The sequence below is a fragment of the Rhodamnia argentea genome, chromosome 1 (genome assembly GCF_020921035.1).
Source record: "Rhodamnia argentea isolate NSW1041297 chromosome 1, ASM2092103v1, whole genome shotgun sequence".
In the NCBI taxonomy this organism is placed as follows: domain Eukaryota; kingdom Viridiplantae; phylum Streptophyta; class Magnoliopsida; order Myrtales; family Myrtaceae; genus Rhodamnia; species Rhodamnia argentea.
Window position 1 is genome coordinate 37014967 of NC_063150.1, and position 19302 is coordinate 37034268.

General features: G+C 40.1%; 2 protein-coding genes and 1 long non-coding RNA gene across 9 annotated transcripts in view; 2 read left to right on the forward strand and 1 right to left on the reverse strand.

Moving 5' to 3' along the window:
* The window catches only part of LOC115755101 (uncharacterized protein At5g08430), a 9929-nt gene extending 3945 nt beyond the window's left edge, over window positions 1–5984 (forward strand). For 2 of the 3 annotated variants that reach the window (XM_030694385.2, XM_048279060.1), the window contains exons 4-8: window positions 126–185; window positions 1227–1277; window positions 2174–2244; window positions 3619–3866; window positions 5193–5984. In XM_030694385.2, coding sequence (XP_030550245.1) covers window positions 126–185; window positions 1227–1277; window positions 2174–2244; window positions 3619–3866; window positions 5193–5701 — 939 coding nt within the window. In that variant the 3' untranslated portion in view covers window positions 5702–5984. The remainder of the gene's footprint in view (window positions 1–125; window positions 186–1226; window positions 1278–2173; window positions 2245–3618; window positions 3867–5192) is intronic. The other variant, XM_048279065.1, reaches the window with a different exon arrangement.
* LOC125315086 overlaps window positions 1–13149 on the reverse strand; it is a 20453-nt gene extending 7304 nt beyond the window's left edge. The window contains exon 1 of the long non-coding RNA XR_007198454.1: window positions 13006–13149. This is a non-coding gene — a long non-coding RNA (uncharacterized LOC125315086). The remainder of the gene's footprint in view (window positions 1–13005) is intronic.
* LOC115755098 (chloride channel protein CLC-c-like) lies at window positions 8714–16323 on the forward strand. Of its 5 annotated transcripts, none has more exons than XM_030694375.2 (8): window positions 8714–9109; window positions 9232–9531; window positions 10503–10703; window positions 11800–11977; window positions 12669–12931; window positions 13909–14178; window positions 14486–15614; window positions 15976–16323. In XM_030694375.2, the coding sequence occupies exons 2-8, from the start codon at window positions 9317–9319 to the stop codon at window positions 16069–16071; spliced, it is 2352 nt and encodes a 783-aa protein (XP_030550235.2). In that variant the 5' UTR covers window positions 8714–9109; window positions 9232–9316; the 3' UTR covers window positions 16072–16323. The 5 variants fall into 5 exon arrangements, with proteins under 5 accessions (XP_030550235.2, XP_030550234.2, XP_030550233.2 ...); XM_030694374.2 differs by having other exon boundaries at window positions 8714–9018; XM_030694373.2 differs by having other exon boundaries at window positions 8714–8980.
* The last annotated feature ends 2979 nt before the right edge of the window (window positions 16324–19302 follow it).

Here is a 19302-nt window from a genome sequence, read left to right on the forward strand (position 1 = left end):
CATTCCTGTTTCATGGTTCTTGAAAGATTCTCAGTGACTTCTTGTTGCTTGAATACTAAGTTTTCTGAAGATTCTTTCAAACTGTAGATACGTGCCCATAATTTCGCTTGCTAATGTTTCTGCAGGAAGAATGTGAAGATTTGCGTCAGAGAGTGAAAGATGGTTTGCTCAAGAGGCCAACTGTAGTAAGTTTTTCCTTTTATGACCTATCAATCTCGATTATCAGAAATATTTCTACGCTCTTTTCAGTGTCATAAAATTAGTTGTGTGTTGCAGTGGTTGCTTGTGTATTTCATATTTCTTTCTAGGCCTGAGGCGGTAGCAGCCTTTTTCCAAATTACAGCTCTTAGGGAAGTGTAGCACCTTCTTACTTGGAAATGGAAGCAAGAAGAAGTTCTGATCTTCTATGACAAGGGTTAAAACGTGATTTTACCTCTTAACTTTTTTTTAATAGATCTGCAAGAAGGTCTTCATAGTTCTCAAAACTGAGTAAGGTTAAGCCTGTTTCATTCCTGCATTCTTCTTGTTATTGCTAGGCATCATGTTTTGAACTACCATCTTGCCCCTGCTCCACTTGACTTGTCAACAATGATGAAGCAGAAAATTATGATAAGCTGATACATATTTTGGAGAACTTGATGTCATTTCTATCAACATTCAACATGGAATTAGTCTAGTGTGACTGTAGAGTGCGACCAATGGTCCATTGGAGTTTAACAGGATGGCGCTTGCATTAATCTTTCCTCTATAGTGGAAATTGTATGCCTTGCACTTGCCATTGGGGATTCAATAAATTATTTTCAATTTGTAGATAAGCTTCTTTATGATTAGCTGATTTTGTCTTAAGCAAGCTTTCCGTGGATAGGCTGCACCGGTAGATGATCATGCTGGCCTTTCACTTGAACTGTTCTTTGCTGCCTGCTTTTGTCAAAGTAACCAAGTTATATGGCATTCTCTTGCAACTGCTTCTGGCTCACTGTTGATATGCAGCACTCTTTTAGTTATCTCTATTGTCAGTGCACACCTATTGCTTCAAATTTGTATTTTTCCCAAAACGAATGCCTTTTGTATGTTAACCATCAATAATGCCACTCATGCAGTCACTTATTAGAAAATTCTTTCAAGATTAATCCTTCAACTTGACAAAGCAGAACCTGAATGTTGAGTTTTTCACTTATGGTTTTTGCTCTTGCTTTTGAGGCTCATTTGCAATTTGTTTTTGGTAGGTAGAATTCGAAGAGAGAGCTCGAATTTTGCATGAAGATATAACGAATCATGTAAGATCTTATCTGCTATGTTACAGTCTGAATTCTAAATTGTGCAGTTGACAGTGCACAGTAATATAGGCAGCATTTATCCTTTTATTACTTTTTTTTTTAATGCATGCACTGCTAGTTTCCATGCTAGGAAGCCCCATACAACATCACGGGATTTGTTTGTGGTTCTCGTCGACACCTTTTTTTTTTGGAGAAAATGGTGAAAACCTCTTATTGCTTAATCTGGGTTAGAAGAATTTCTTGGTGTACGTTGTGTTAAATCTAAAATGTTGATGCATGAATAGAATGGATTCAGAGACGAGCACCAAGAAAACTTGACAATTTCATTTAGATTAGTTTAGTATCCTCAGTTGTATGAGAGTACAAACAAATGGAGTTGAGTAGAAGGGAGTGGTGGACTTTAATGGGAGTCTACTCTTTACGACTCGGTAGGGGAGTGATCTCTGGAGGCTCGAAACCAGAAGGCTCAGGTATGGTGCTGCTTCTAAATGCCTTTAGGTTGGTGAAGGGGATAAGAATGAACCGAATCCCGCCTGGAAAAGGGGGAAGTGTTGCTGACCTATATATGTTGGGGGTGGGCCCACCTCCCTCCCCCCCCACCTCCTCCTCACGAGGTGGACCCAACCTTATGAGGTGCCTTTGGTTGACAAAACAATGAGGCTTAGTATATGCTTGGCCAATGTGGGCAACACCTCGTACGGGTCAGGCTAGGTCGTCACACTAAGTGGCTGTAAATAAGTCTCATTGTTTGGCTTTGCATAAGCCTGCGTTCTCATGTTTGCCTTGTAGAACAATTTTTCCTCCATGAATGTCATTGCATATTTGTTTCGTTAGTCCTGCCGTCTTGATTAATCTTCAACTGACCTTTCTTCTTTCTCATGCCTTTTCCTTCCAAGTGGCTTCCAAAGGAACTTGCTTTGCTGCAGAGTCGTATTGAACGAGCCAATGAGAAGGGCTTGCGCAAAGAATATCCTTTTCCCTGTGCTGGAAAGTTTACTTGTGTAATAGGTGTTGGCCAAAACACTAATGTGAATTTGATAAAATGCACAAGATGAGGATTGTTCAATAATATCTGGATTGCTAACTTAGATCAGTTCAAGGTGAGCAGCACAGTTCCTGATGCTACTATCTTGCCGTGGGGGTTCGCACCACATATCATTCATGCCGAGTACAGTAACGTGAGCCCTGCATTGTTTCACAACAAGCTCCAATACTAGGAACTGGTCATTTTAATTGGCCAAGCCATATGAATTATTTGATCCTCCAAATTAAGGCGTTAACATTTGGATGATGTGGTAATGTTTATTCCAATCATTTGCCTTCCGTGTTGTTCTTTGATCCTCTCTGTGATGTTAGTGGTCAATGAGCTTTGGCTTTACTATACTTTGAGGACAATTCCCATGTACTTTTTAACTGCATTTTCCTCTAGTTCTAGGATTGTATGGGTACAATTACTTACTGTTTCCTGCGTTTTGGGCCATGTAAAACGTAACGTACATTTATGAAGTCCAAGCTTTCTCAATAAAGGAATGTTCTGTATTGTGATTGATGGATTTGTAATGACAAAAGGACTGGGAATTAGTTATAACTGAATTGATCTTGAGTGTTTTTTATTATATATTTTCCAAAAGCAACAGCAAAACAGGATATAATTTGAAATTATTTAGTGGCGAGGCATCCCTGGAGTCATAGCCTACTATAAGAAAGACCTGTGTTCAATGAACACTGCTAGTTAGTTTTGACATGAGGTGGTATTGCTGATGATAGTCCAATGAAATAATTCTCGCTACATGTGTAAAGAAAATTAGTCATTCCTGATCTAATGGAATGTTTCCATGAAAGCATCCTATTTTTGAAATGTCATGCTTTTCCTCCCCTTGCAAGTAAAGTAAGGCTATTTGTCGTCCAATGCATGCATTATCACACTGAGGATGTACCTGGAATTTGTTATTTTGAGGCTTTTGTTGGTGGTGGATCTCGTCATGCACTATTTTCAGATTGAATATCTCTGTTAGTGACCCAGGCACAGAATACGTTTAAGTGAAAGGAGGGATGGAGTCTTTTTGGTAATTCCAATCATTCAATTAACCACTCAGTTCCACAGTTGCAGTTACCTGATGGAAGCTTGTGGAAGTTTAAAACTTTGTTACAAATTGCCATTACTTTGTTCAATGTTGGCTTACCTTTATCATGGTCCAACATTATCGTTATAACCTATCAGACAGCATCTAGAATCTTGGTTTCCCTTGCTGAAAATTGTTGAATACTTAACCCCTCTCTTTTTCTCCCCTCTTCTGGTATTAAGCCAGTAATCTATTCCTTAACTTATTTTATTCTGTACGTTGTCTGAATACTTGGAGAGGAGGAAGCTGCTCCAGACTCCTGAAGAACAATCACGTTTATTGCGTGAGATTCCTAAAGTGATTGCGGATGGAGTAGAAATTGATTCTACAGATATTCCAGATGATTTAGAAGAAATCACTGCATCTCCAAGATCGCTCCATAGGGAAAGTTCACAGGAGGCTAAGTGTGCTACTACAGGCAATATCGTACCAGTGACTAAGATACCTTGGAGGACCAACTTGGAAGGTATGTATGGGCACCTTTTAAATAACGACGGGCATCTGCATGGACTTATCAAATGGCTGCATCTAGGGTCAACCATGAATTTAAACCCCCCTCCCTCCCAAAACAACTCTCTCCCTTGGTGCGAACAAAACAAGATTCATCTCTTAGTATTTGGTTTGTTGTGTTGGGTCATCAATGTGCTTTAAAATATTCGACTCTGAGGGACATCGCATTTTCACCTAGCTTTCCCCTTCCTGCTGCCAATTAAATTCATTTGTTCTCATTTTCACATCCTTTATTCTACCTCTTCCACATCAACATCCTTCTAGACTTGAGCTCTACAATATCACTGAATTTCATGCTCCCATTCAGGAACTTCTAACTTTGCCCATGAAAGCCATAAGGGCTTATGCTGACCCACCATTCTTTATTTGCCTGTACTTTTCCTGCTATAATTTCTATGTCTATGATGCCTGCTTCAATATCTTGAGGTGAAGATTAAATTAAAGAGAAAAGACCAGAGAGAAGAAACAAATCTTCTTAAAATTACCGGAGAAAAAGTATAACCGTTGAAAAGCTCGAAAATGTGCTTGTGGAAGTCCAATGATATTAGGGGTATAAAGTCGATATGGGAAGGCTTTGTTGTCTGAGTATATGATAAAAGTGCCATCTTTCACCTTTCTATTGCATCCAGTGCCAAATTTGTTCTTGCTTGGATCGAGTCTGGTGAGCTTTTGTCGACCGGACCTGATCAATAGCATTCTCTGTTGAACTTTTCTGGCTTTAATGTCTGGAATGCCTTTCCTACCCCTGTTTAAAGAAGAGAATCCCTGATAAAAAGGGATGAATAATCTTCTTGCTCTATTTGGGAATCAATAGGAGAATTTGTGGTGAATTTCGCCAGAACTGTTGTAGAGCGCAATAAAGATACAGAAAAGTTGGAACCTAGAGAATTAAATATTCCGGGTCTTCTTGCCCTTAATGACTACTTTTATGCAAATATATTACCTCTATCGGATCTATTCTATTGCATGGGAGAGTGTTCAAAGGCTCAGAACAGAATGGGAGTTGCATTAACACCTCGAATAAAGCCATGTAAATTGCCTGATACAAGTTACTTAGCTTTTTGATTAACAAATGCCAGATAATCAGTTTTGAGCCAACATACTCTCTCATCCCGTCTGCTGCTTGGCTTATGAGAATAAATTCCAGATTGCAGTTAACGTTGTGATGAGCAGGGAACAGATTTCTGAAAGTCATCAGCTATGTCAATTTGTCATTTTCATTACTATCTTTGCATTTTGAGATGATGAGAACCATTCCCCGATTTTATGTCATCATTTGCAGAGCACCAGAATGGTCATGTTTCTGAATACAATGAACAAGTGGTAGCAAATCAGAGAAATGGAGGAGGACCTGGTAAGATGGAGAAGAAAGGGTTTCAGGGAACGGAGGATGAGGGAATTCATTCTACTCAGAAAATTGAAGAATGGGTGCAGCAGCCAATAACAGATATTAGCAAGGAAGAAAGACGTGGGGTTGTGGAGAATGGCGACCTTCATGGAACAAAGGGTAAGAGTGTCCAGTCGCCTAAGGTAGTGATTGATTTGACCAGTGATGATGAGGATGAGGATCTTAGCAGTTGCCAGAGTCAGAACCATGATTATAACCTGGAAAGCTTAATATGGCATTATGTTGATCCCCAAGGCGAAGTCCGGGGTCCTTTCTCGCTCGCATCGCTAAAGCACTGGAGTCCAGAATACTTTCCCCCTGATTTCAAGATATGGAAGGTTGGTGAAAGCCAGAGCAAAGCAGTATTGTTAAGTGATATACTGCGCAGGGTGTGCTCTAAGTAATGGGGAAGACATTTTTGTTACTTCATTTAGGTTTCGCCTGTGATTTTAGTCACCGTTCTTTAACAAACCCCAGAATTCGTTGGGCATGGGGAATGAGTTATACTCATACTGACCGGAGGAATTACTGCTTTGAGTTTCGGCATCTCTGAATCAGCGGCAAATAAATAAGCTGGTCCTCTTGTTTTCTTGTACATTCCTTACATCTTGTTGTAAAAGAGACCATTTCATCTCAACCAGTTTGAAACTGTGCCTTACTTCTCATTAAACTCCGACACTCTGCAAACATGTGAATTGCAGTAAATATACAGCCGAGTGACGAATTCACTCCGTGCTTTGTCAGTTTAAGTGCTCGTCTGTGCTTGATGAAAATCTTGCAGGATCGCCTAGGAGGGGTGCAAGTGATCCGTCGACCCCCGTTTCACTTCTACTCTGTGACCATATTCAGAGGATTGTACTGCGCCAAAGATCTATTCTCAAGTCTTCTAATACAGGATGGCATGTCACTCTGGTTTTCTTTTCATAAGGGGTAGACACATACTTCCATTTGTTGATAACTCATGTGATGGTGCTGTTTTGGAGTTTTGACTGAGAGGGAAGCATGCAGAGCGGTAGGTATGTTGACTTTGTACTCGGCACGGATCCTGCCTACCAACCTACCCCATCTTTCCATTTAGAGGGATCGATCCACGTAGAGTTTCAATCATAGTTTGAGCTCAAATGAACTGTATATTATCAGGTAATTCCAGATTAATTAGTTGGATAGCCACAATTCCAGAGATAGGGCAATATTACATTAATCTTGCCTGTCTTATCCTGCACTCGTGAGATTGAACTTTTGCTATAAAATTGAAAGACCGGGGTAAGATTGGGAATTTCACACTAATAGTACGTCATCTTATCTATGTTATATGCATCTTTGAGTTGCAAAAGCCATGGCTGGCCGCTTGCATTGCCGCCCTCTAATAAATTCCGGGCGCTTGTTTATTGACTAAACAGGACACAACTTTTCTTGGGTTTGGCCCACATTACAAGCCACCGGAGAGGTTGGTGCGTGATTGGGAATTCCTTCCTTGAATTGGAAAAGTCAGTAACTGATTCATTGCTCTTAAATCTTTCGCTCGGGGGAAAGTTCTCTCGGTCCCACGATTTGAGAAATCCTCGATGATACGCAACCGATTCACGACTGAAGACGAGGTGGTGGTGGTGCAGCGATACTTCCGTTCTGGACAAAAGAAAAGAGGGACCCACGTTTATGTCGGTGTCGCGGCAGCTGGTGAGCGTGGGCCATGTGGCATGGTTCCTGTCCCCATCGCTCATGGCCTCTCCTTACCCCAATTTTCCCTTCGTGTGTGGGATCTCGACTTTAATGAATAATGATGAATGGAAATGACGAAAATGATCATTGAAATTTTGATTCGATTTATAATGTCATTACTGTATTTTTAATTTATTCAATGTGCAATTTTCATCTATGAAAACTTTTAATTTGTTCAATCTAATGCTTAAACTTTGATCTAGTGTGCAATGCGATTCTTAAACTTTTACATTTTCATTTAGTTCATGGGTTGTATTGAATATTTATCCATAATTCAAGGATTTCATTGGACAAATTAAACATTTAGAGACGGCATTGTACATTTAACCAAAATTCAGAGATTATTTGTGCTATTTTCCCTAATCACAATACGACCCCCTCTCTCATGCATCTAGAGTTCATGTATTCTAATGTTTAAAATGTGAAATCTTGATCCTCTCTTTTCTCTATTGATTCCCTCTTTTTTTGGGGTGTTTGCATGACTTGACATCTCCTCGGGATTAAACATAATGCAGGGATCTCCCTGGCGAGGGCTGTGAAGCAATAGTGACCCCTTTGGCCTGCATCAATTATTGCTCGCCCCCCACGAAAGTAAAAGACAAAGCAACTATAGAAATGATGAACTACGTGACGTCCTATTCTTGAATTCGGATCTTATTCCCCATGTGTCAATAATGGTCGAGAATCATTGAGTTTATAGGAGCAAGGTCACATGGTTTTGGTCTCGGACTACATTCAAATGGGAGCTAACAAAAAAAAGGGGGCAGTCCTCTTCTCATTCAAAGATTCGAGGATCAATAAAAAAAATGTTCAAATTGCATAACTCCAGACACTTTCCTTAAAAAGAAAAAGAAAAAGGGGAGTGGGAACAAGGACTAAAGTTTCAACTTTGTTTGGTGTTCTAGAAGGGAATAATCGACACACCCTTCAAAAAGCACAACGTGAGCCATCAATTGCACGTGCCTTGACATGATAGGGTCGTCTTGGGAAACGATGGGCGGCGTCATCGGATGGATAGATGACCACCGCAAAAATACATTTATAAGCAATTTGCTTTTCGTGTACGATTTCGCCATCTGGTTCCAAGTTTGACCAACATTCCTTTTTCTTTTTTTTACTACTAGTAATTGTAAAAACCAACTGTTTTCCTGTGTCCATCTAATTGTAATCAGGGGGAACCCCTTTTGTTCCACGACTTATTTTGTGTCTGCTAACTGCAAAACCAGTTCCATCATAATAATTCATTTTATTACACTTGGAAGTTCAGACCCTTTTCACCTTTTTAGAGTGCAATATTTCATCTTTTTGAGTTATTAGCGAACCACTCGGCTCTTTAAAGAAACCCAAGCAGATGAATTCTCGTAATGCAGCGAGGAAACACCCTTGATTGAAAATTTGTTGCAAATTAAATTGGTAGGCTGAAAAATGAAGTGGAGATGCAAATAGGAGAAGTGAAGATTTTAAGTTGGGAAAGGACATAAATGCAGTTGAGGAGGGAATGATTAAACATAAAAATTGCAGGTTTAGTGAGTATTCGATGAGGATTAGGATGTCCAATAATTTATGTTTAAGAAGGGAATTGTCCAAAAACTGGGTTTCCGACCCTCCAAAATGCCAATCACATCTCTCCACGCATACATTGCCATTTGCCACCTCTCTCTCTCTCTCTCTCTCTCTATAGATGTTCATCGCATCACCTTCTGGCCAAACAACATGAACTCGCAGTCGACTCATTAACAACGTTATCTCCTTTCTCTCTCTCTCTCTCTCTCTCTCTCTGGTGCAGAAAGGATGCAGCTTTCTCGCTTGCTTCTGTTGTCCTGACGCAGAGTTTCAGACAGTCGAACCAGCTCAACTTTGTCGTGCCCACGCAGTCGTCCGATGAATGTGCATATACTGGTCCCTGCTCCTTACTTTCTGCTCAGTCTCCTCCTCTGCTCGATCAGCTCGATCAAGTACTTGACGTGGGTTCCCCTGTTTGTTTTCTTGTTCTGTTTCTTGCGTATGTATCTGGTCTTATCGACCCCTGTCCAAATAGAGCGTAGGCTGAGCAAATTTGCTGATTGCGATCGTCTCTTGATTGATTAGTTCCTGTCATGCCTTCTCAAAATGGCGGTGGATCCTTCCTGATATGTTTTCTCTATTTCGAAAATCCGGATCATAACTCGTGAAATCTCTACATCCCATTTGTAGTCTGAATCGTATGGTTGTGCAGGTCGCTGTCATAAAAAAGGAGGCCTCATTCATAGTTACTGAACGCTTTGCCAAAGAAAGAATCCAGACATTGGTTTGAGGGGACTATGGACCGGGAGAACCATGCGAACAATGGCGAAGATGAGCGCGATGTTGAGAACGAGGGACTGCTGGATGGGAAGGAGATCGAGAGGAACTGGTCCGGGGTTTCGGAGAAGAACATGACCTTCCGGGAGCCTCTTCTCGTCAAAAGGGTCAATACCACCTCCCAGATTGCCATCGTCGGCTCCAATGTTTGCCCCATCGAGAGCCTTGACTACGAGTATGCTGTTTCTCCTTGTACATTCTCATCGCACTCAGCTTGTCTGTTATGTTCATTCATGTCCTTTTTCGGGCCATTCACGTTACCCAATTGCTTGGTTCGGGCTATGATAGGTGGCTTGCCTCTAGGGATGTAAACAAGATGAGGCGAGTTGACAAAGTTCGCTACTTGAACTTGAGTCAACGCTGGAGTTTGATGCTCGAGATTTGACTCGAGCTTCATCCTACCTTACATCTTGTGCTCAAGCTTGACCGAGAAATACTCATATACGCCAGATGAAATTGGCTCAATTAAATTGTAACGGTGGTATAGTAAGGTTTAGAAAACAAGGCTCAGACTCTGTGCAAACTTTGATCTAGAGAAATCTTCATTAAAAGCAAATCTCTATATCTCCCTTATGTGCTTGCGAGCAGCCCAATTTTCGAAAGGACAACTTCAAAACCTATTGCATTGGATTCGAGCAATGTCCAGTGTGGGAGGGCTTTGATGAAATAATAAATAATTCAGACCTCAAGCCTCCAAGAAATTAACTTGCATCTCTTACCTTACACATTATATGCACAGACAAAATATTGAATGTGAGAAAGACAGGAGGTAAAAAAGAGAGTAAAAAGTCAAGTGAGAGAATGGTGACACTACCAATTCTTGTGTCCTTGCACGTGCGTGCGAGAGTGTTCTTGTGTCCGAGAACTTTTGAGGTCATCATGTTGTTTCTCTACTTACCATGGTTGCAATTATGTATTGTAACTGTATGTGAAACTCCATTCTTGTGTGAAAGAGATAATAGAAGCCGTATATTTGTTGTGGTTCCCGCGATGAATGTTTGAAAATTAGTATTTGAAACTGTACATGGCAATAGTTTAGGTTTGATTTCTCTGCAATTATCTTTTTGGGAAATGTGTTTGGCAGAGATTCCAAAATACTCAAATCCACTTCTCAGCTATATTGCTTCTCTTTTTTTCTAATGACAGGATTGCTGAAAACGAGTTATTTAAGCAGGACTGGAGGTCGAGGAAGAAAATTCAAATATTCCAGTACATTCTGCTCAAATGGGCCTTTGCACTTATCATAGGTCTAGGTACTGGATTAGTTGGCTTCTTTAACAATATTGCGGTTGAGAATATAGCTGGGTACAAGCTGCTACTAACTACAGATCTCGTGTCTAAGAAGAGGTGAGCATGTTTTTCTTGCGCTCTTTTTGTTCATCTCTATTCTCATTTTTTCTTTCTTTCTCCTTGGGGTGAGGGTTGCATCTTTATTGTCTCTCTGAGTGTGGGCCATTTGGCCAGACTAACATACCTAAATGTATTATGTCCTTGTTTTGACAACAGAAAGTGTACTTGGTTGTTTTAAGAAGAGGTGAGCCTTCAGTCCTGCACTCCATATTGTTTGGAACCTACTGGCTCACTTTTGTCATTTCTTCAAGAATAGTTTCAGTATCCTTATTCCCTGCTTGGTTCATGAACATCTTGCTTCTTTGTTGCCCAAAATCACTATCCTAAAGCATAGCCACCATAATCACATTTGTGGTGATTTAGGCGTTCAGACACATTCTAAGCTATATTGCATTTAATCTTATTTCTCTGCTTAGTATTCCTCTTGGCCATCTATACTCATGTCCTCAGCTCAAAACATGCTCTTCTTAAGAACTTCAAAAGTCCTGTTCTAGTCTGTGTCATTGTTTTCTCAGAGTTGGGCCAACACACCAGAAAAACTATGTGGAGGCAACTATTGGTCATCTAATATCGAACATTGCTTAGCAGTAGCCAGCTGAAATTGCACCACCTGTTCCTGCCCTAATTTCCTCTCCGCTCTATGATTTTATATTATATATGTCACCTTGTTTAGTCTGTTTTTCAATGGTTTGCTTGTCTCTTATTTAAAGTTTTTAAGGTTCAAGATCAAGACCACTGCCATGCACCTATTGTTACCTTCAGAAGCTCAGCCTTCAAATAATATTATCTGCGACTGATTGTTCTCTGATAGACCTCTTTCTTCATTTTGCTTGTCCTACATTTGTACCACTCCTTTCTAAAAATTGGGTTGCTTTGATTGCATTGACCATTGTACCTTGGGTCTGCCTGCTTTCATATGCTACAAGATTTTGTGTAGCATTAATTTGCTTGAATCTCTTTACTCTGTCCAGCAAATTCTATCTCTGTGTGTGCATATGCTCGTATTTCTATGGTGCGCACAGGTGTTGGTGCCTTAGTATGTGTGTTTGCTTCCTTCTTTACCAAGTGTGATGGGATACTGGTTTCAGTGCAGATATTTTGCGGCTTTTGCAGCATATGCCGGTTGTAATGTGGCATTGGCAATAGCTGCCGGTGCCCTTTGTGCTTTCATTGCTCCAGCTGCTGCAGGTTCTGGTATTCCTGAGGTTAAAGCCTACCTCAATGGCATCGATGCATATTCCATCTTAGCTCCTAGCACCCTTTTCGTAAAGGTAAGACCTAAGAAGTAATACTTGTCTTGCATAATGGAAGTCTTCATCTGCTTATTCCAAATTGGACTTTTCAGATAGGTGAATGCAATGAGATGGATATATCCAGGATATAATTGTTATTAATGATACTTTTTCCTGACTTTCTTTGATAGCAGTTTAGTGTCCTGACTGGTATGCTTTTGTCAGGTATCAGAATGAAGACAACATAATGTATTTGGTTTCATGGGGCCAATTAGAGTGATAGGAGTGGAAACTGACTCTCATAGCTGATGTCCAAAATAAATTATAGAATGAATACTGATTGCTCAGAACACATCAATGTGCTTTGCATATTCTTTCCTTTTCCCTTGGCCACTTACTCTCTTGAAGGAAAATAATTGATGATTCATAGGGTAATTCAAGGTTCAGGTGCTTCATAGATACCTTTAGCAGCTAATCCTCTTGATAGTACGTTTGTGTAGTAGTCTGTCCGCAACTTTCTGCATGTCCTTCCTCACTATGATATCAGTTTGACCCTGTTCACTGCACATATTGGAAATTAAACACGAGCTTATTGTGTGATCTTGAATAGCCAGGAACGTATGCACCTTATTATGGTTTAGTGACAAGCACTGCACTGCATTTTTCTGTCGCCATGTTGTTTTTAATTATAATCTATCTTCTAGTTTGACATCTATTAACAATTTGTCAGATATTTGGCTCCATCCTCGGTGTCTCTGCTGGGTTTGTCGTGGGTAAAGAAGGGCCTATGGTGCATACAGGTGCTTGTATAGCCTCTTTACTTGGACAAGGGGGGTCTCGCAGATATCATTTGACTTGGAAATGGTTGAGATATTTCAAAAATGACCGAGATAGGCGAGATCTGATTACTTGTGGGGCTGCTGCTGGTGTGGCAGCTGCATTTCGTGCTCCAGTTGGCGGTGTCCTCTTTGCCCTTGAAGAGGCAGCTTCATGGTCTCTCTCTCTCTCTCTCTCTCTCACACACACACACACACACACACACACACACACACACACACACAACACACACACACACACACAGCAGCTTCTTGCTAATGACCAGATGAGTTATCGATGGGAAACCTAAAAGAATGTGGTATCGAGATTTTCCTTTGGCTAGGCTTTAGCGAGATTTACATTGCATTTTTCACATGGAACTTAAAGATTAGTGCATTGGAGAACTCTTCAATGATATCACCATACTTTTCTTTATCCTGCAGGTGCCTCAGTAAAATTATTGTTCTTATCAGTCAAAAATATCTTGTGATGTTTAGTACAAGAACTTGATGATAAGTACTTTGAAGATCATGGTTGAATTTTCATCTGTCATTTTCGGTGCTTATTCTAAATATGCTCCTATGGGGATTAAGTGCTGGGAGAATCTTATGTGATGGCGTTCAAACCATTCAACCCATATTATCTTGCTATATAGATTTCAAGACAACTCAATCTTCCACTTCGCTATTATCTTCCTATATAGAATTTAAGCATGTTATTTTGCAAGATGCTCCTCATATACATGTGTCCACATCAAGTGAACCAAGTATTGAGCTTTACTGGTGCAGCCATACAGCTTACTCCGAGCAAATTATACTGCCTTACCATATCTTTTTTTTTTTTTTTTGGTAAAGGTCTGCCTTACTATATCTTTTGTAATGTGTTCTTTCAATCTTGGCTGGATATTCCCCCCCTCCAAAAAAAAAAAAAAAATCCCAGGTTAACCATTATATGCTCAATTAGTTTGCTAATTCGATGAAAGGATAACATGGACTGTAAGGGCTTGCCCTCACCTTTTAGCTAGAAAACCTACTTTGCCTTTACCTTTTAGCTAGAAAAACTACTTTGGATAGATCAAGCAGATTCTTTCCTCATTTGTCTAAGCTGTGACTACTATAAGTTTTTTATGTGCGTTCTCCTTGTTCTTTGTTCAGGTGGCGAAGTGCTCTTCTTTGGAGAACCTTTTTCACAACAGCAGTCGTTGCTATAGTGTTGAGAGCTTTCATAGAGTATTGTTCTACGGGAAAATGTGGGCTATTTGGCCAAGGTGGTCTTATAATGTATGATGTCAGTTCAGCCCAGGCAACATATTCTGGTGCAGATATAATAGCTGTTATACTCTTAGGAATTATTGGAGGCCTCTTGGGGAGTCTCTACAATTTTCTTATAGACAAGGTCCTACGTATTTATAGCATCATTAATGAGTAAGTCCTATCTAACTTGTTTGGTTTGTTTCGCTTATTTATTAGCTCCCTAGGAACATACTTTTAAAGTTCTCTCTTTGCAGAAAGGAATTTTTGGTAACAGTGGCTAGAGGGCTCTATAATATAGAGAAATATCATGTTTATGTAACTTGTTTCGTTTTCTTTGCTTATGTCTTAGCTCCCTAGGTACGTACAGTAAGAATTTTCTCTCATACAGTAAGGCGTTCTCGGTAGCATTGACTGGAGGTTTCTACAGTACAGAGAAAAGTGATGTTTAATATCCTATACGGTGTTATGACTACTGCAGGCGAGGTGCTTCTTTCAAGATCTTGCTTGTTATCACCATTGCGCTCTTGACTTCATGCTGTTCTTTTGGCCTTCCATGGATTGCCCAGTGCAAAGCCTGCCCTACCGATGCGTCAGTGAGCTGTCCAACTGTTGGAGAATCTGGCAACTATGAGAGCTTCCAGTGCTCATCAGGCTACTACAATGATCTCGCTTCCCTCTTTTTGAATACCAATGACGATGCTATCCGCAACCTGTTCAGCACTAGTACCACAAAAGAATTTGATATATCCAGTCTGTTTATTTTCTTTGGTGCCGTCTACTTTCTTGGCATCATAACTTATGGCATCGCCATTCCTTCTGGTCTTTTTATTCCTGTTATTCTTGCTGGTGCCTGTTATGGTCGTCTTGTTGGGAGACTTTTCGAATCTGTCTCACAACTTGACACAGGTCTCTATGCCCTCCTTGGTGCTGCATCATTCCTGGGTGGCACAATGAGAATGACTGTCTCACTTTGCGTTATATTGCTTGAGCTCACAAACGACCTCTTGCTTCTTCCCCTTGTTATGCTGGTTCTTCTTGTCTCCAAATCAGTGGCGGATTGCTTCAACAAAGGTGTTTATGATCAAATAGTGAAACTTAAAGGACTGCCTTACATGGAGGCGCATGCAGAACCTTATATGAGGCAACTGGTTGCACGCGATGTGGTTACTGGACCATTAATTATGTTCTCAGGCATTGAGATGGTAGGGACCATATTGCATGCTTTAAGGACTACTGGCCATAATGGGTTTCCTGTGATAGATGAACCACCTTTCTCAGAGTCTGGAGAACTGTGCGGCGTTGTATTGAGGTCTCATTTGCTTGTGCTGCTCAAGGCGAAGAATTTTTCAAGGGAAAGGGTGCTTAGTGGAGAAGAGATTTTACAAAAGTATGCCGCTTTTGATTTTGCCAAGCCGGGGTCTGGAAAGGGGATTAAGTTGGAGGATTTAGATATTGATGATGAAGAGATGGAAATGTACATTGATCTCCACCCTATTACAAATGCTTCCCCGTACACAGTAGTTGAGACGATGTCGCTTGCCAAAGCTGCGATACTCTTTCGTCAACTTGGTCTGAGGCACATGTGTGTGGTACCAAAGAGTCAAGGGGTAAGATCCATGCATCCTTTTTTATAATTACTTTACTGTTTAACAGGTCTTAACTCGTGAAGCTTGGCCTCATATTTTCCAATATAGAATGGCATTTCAGATTGTTATTATGCTTGTCGGTGAGTTATCTGAGTCTCGCTTACTGAGCTGCTTTTGTAGTTCTAACCATGCAAGGTGCTTGTCATATCTAAGTGGTCATTTCTCCATGGTAAAACCATCTTTTCTTCACTCATGCTACAAACCATGTCTCACCAGTTTTTGTTGCTCTCTTCTATTGCCAGCATTGCAAAGAAGAATATCAAACAGCTAGTGATATGCTTATATGAACAAAAACTCACAGTGATCTCTCTAATCTTTGCAGAGGCCCCCAATTGTTGGAATTTTAACGCGTCATGACTTCATGCCGGAGCACGTTTTGGGACTTTATCCTCATATCAAGCCACACAAAAGAATTTGAATGAACGTCTCTTTGGTAGTTTTTGATTGAGATCAGGATGAAATGAACTTTTTGTTGACGGAACCTCTGTTTCCTATGAGTGGGTTTTCCAACCGGATTACAAGAGTTACTTAGCAACAGAAGTGGAAGCTGGTTTTGCCATTAGAATACAGATCATACCATTCAGACACCTTATCCAGTCTTATGTACATTTTCAGGTGTGGATAGATTTTGTCCATGAGGCTGTTGTTGCATGCATGAAGAATTTATTTTGTTTCGAGTGAGTTAGAAAACAACCAATCCAGCCTACTCTTTTTCTTATTCTTCTTCTTTTTTCATTTACCTCTTTCTTCTTTGGGAACTGTGGTATTCTTACGGTTAATTGCTCTTTCCTTTTGTATAGATGATATAAGTTCCTTTCATACATGAATGGATTCGCATCTTCTATATGGCTGGCCACTGGCCAGCTTATATTTGTGCTACTGCTACAACATATGGCGAATATTGCAGACGGCTTTTCGTTTCTGTGCATACCTTGTAAACTTTAGGATGTTCATTGCACTCGACTGCTGCAGCTTGAAAAGCGAAGGTAGTTCTTGGGACCTTCACATTCAAATCAAAGTGGATTTACCAATGTCTTTGTCATAAGATTCACCTCCTACTAATGCCCACTAATCCTTCCACTTTTCAAGAAATATGAGTTTTGGTTTTGTCCTCTTTCCCTCCACAAAAAATCCATTGAACTTTTCAGATAATCTTCTCATTGATGGCTTTCCTCGAGTTTTCAAGTTGGGGCGCTAATGCCCTATCTATAGTTAGGGGCCTTATTTGCAGGATTTCCAGTTCACAAGGGTCGCCCAACCTATACAAGGGCTTTTCAATTTCATTTGGTCGGATTTGGCTCAGCATGTTCTAGTCAATACGATGTAGCCTAATCACCGGTTTCCCTGTGGATGGTCTGTTCAATCATTTGCTTGTTTCAGTTGTTTTCTACAAGCATTTCATGGGGGACTTTTCACGCTTGTTTGGTTGGATTGCCATTTGATACCAATGTTTGTTAACCGAAATTAATCTCCATGCAAATGGATTAGTTGCCAGTCCACTCTGGCATAAAGCTGGTTATTTCCATTTCTCAAAGAATCGGGAGAAGATCTCGAAAATTTAGAAGAAAATCTGGGGATATGATTTTCTTGTTTCCATTTATTTTATTTTCTTTATTTCTGAATCCTCAAGATTAGGAAGTAGGAAATCTTTTCCTTTTATGCTTTTATTTCCTTTCTATAGCATAGCTGTCTTAGACTCTATTTATGTGTAATGATCTACGTAACATAGTGACAATAAGAAATAAAAGAAATTACTTTTCTTCTTTGAAATCAACATGGTATCAGAGTGGACTTTTTGAATCCAACTCCTACTATGGCGAAAACGGCGATGACCGGAGCTTGTAGGGACGTCGATTCGGGTGTCCCGCGAGAGAGTCTTTGGACAATCGAGCAATAGTGGAGAGCAATTCTTTCATAACACCAGCCTGCTATTAACAGTTCATCGATTGCTTAGCTAATCAATTCTATGGAGCCAGCAATTGGAAAACCGCACCTATTCCTTTTGACCGCTAAAGATGTGTGGGACGCTGTGAGAGAAACATATTCTAATTTGGAGAACTCTTCCCGGATCTTTGAATTGAATACAAAGTCATGGCAATCAAGGCAAGGAGATCGTGAGGTCATTGTTTACTTCAATGAAATGGTGACCTTATGGCAGGAATTACATCAATGCTATGATGATACATGGGAAAGTCCGGCTGATTGCAAGAGACAAATGAAGAGAGAAGAGAATGATAGAGTATACATGTTTCTAGCAGTGATAGAGTATACATGTTTCTAGCAAGCCTTAATTGAAGCTTGGATGAGGTGAGAGGCAGAATCCTTAGTCAAAAACCTCTTCCATCCATCCACGAGGTTTTCTCTAAAATTAGAAGGGAGGAATCTTGGAGGCGACTCATGCTACGTGATTTGGAAACAAATGTGAACTCTATATCTAAGAATTCTGCACTTGTAGCTCGGGGCCTTGATTCTAAAGAGGAGAAGAGGAAGAAACAATGGCGTGAACATCGCAAGAACCCATGCCATACCAAAGAAACCTACTGGAAAATTCATGGCAAACCGTAGAATTGGAAAAAAGAAGGCTAGAAGAGGAGCAGTAGTGATGGTCGTGCGTTCCAAGTGATAAATGAGGAAGAGCAAATTAAGTCAGATTCGATTCCATTCACAAAGGAATAGTTAGAGCACCTATACAAACTTCTTCAACCTCCACGACATTCTTTAAATTCTTCTTGTTCTTTAGCCCATCAAGGTAATCATTTTTCTAGTGCTTTCCTCATAGAAAATCCACACCAAAATACTTCATGGATTCTTGATTTAGAAGAAACCGATCATATGACAAGCTGTCCAAAACTCTTTTCTACTTATAATATATGTGCAGGAAATAAAAAAATCACAATTGCATATGGTTCTCTTTCGACTATAGTTGGATTAGGATCCATCAAGCTCTCCCCTGCCCTCACGCTTCATAAGGTTCTTCATGTCCCAAAGCTATCTTGTAACTTGCTGTCCATTAGTAAAATAACCTTTGATCAAAAGTGTCGAGCTAATTTTTTCTCATCTCATTATGAGTTTCAGGACTTGACCTCGGAGAAGATGATTGGTAGTGCTAGAGAGAGTGAAGGACTCTATTTCTTTGAAGATGGAACAAGCTCAAGTAGACAAGTTCGGGGTAGTTGTTTTGAATTTGTTTCTATTTGTAAGGATGATGGTATTATGTTATGGCATTATAGGCTAGGTCATCCGAATTTTCAATATTTGAAGTTCTTGTTCCCAAAGTTATTTTTGAATAAAAGTCCATCTTCATTTCAATGTGAATTATGTGAATTAGCCAAACATCATCGAACAAATTTTCCCTCTCAAACCTACAAGCTGTCGAAACCATTCTCATTAATTCATAGTGATGTTTGGGGTCCATCTAGAATTCCTACACCCTCAGGAAAGAAATAATTTGTTACATTTATTGATGATCATACGAGGGTGAGTTGGGTGTACTTGTTAAAAGAGAAATTTGACGAAGAGTCTGTTTTCAAAAAAATTTACACCATGATACAAACATAATTTCAAGTGCAAATCCAGATTTTTAGGAGTGAAAATGGGAGAGAATATTTCAATAAAATTTTGGGACAGTTGTTCTTGGAAAAGGGAATTG

Excerpts from the sequence above, each read along its gene's own strand:
- LOC115755098 (XM_030694375.2), top strand. The coding sequence starts at position 9,317 with ATGGACCGGGAGAACCATGCGAACAATGGCGAAGATGAGCGCGATGTT. Across the intron at positions 9,532-10,502 it reads ATCGAGAGCCTTGACTACGA|GATTGCTGAAAACGAGTTAT; the intron begins GTATGCTGTTTC and ends TTCTAATGACAG. Across the intron at positions 12,932-13,908 it reads CTTGAAGAGGCAGCTTCATG|GTGGCGAAGTGCTCTTCTTT; the intron begins GTCTCTCTCTCT and ends TTCTTTGTTCAG.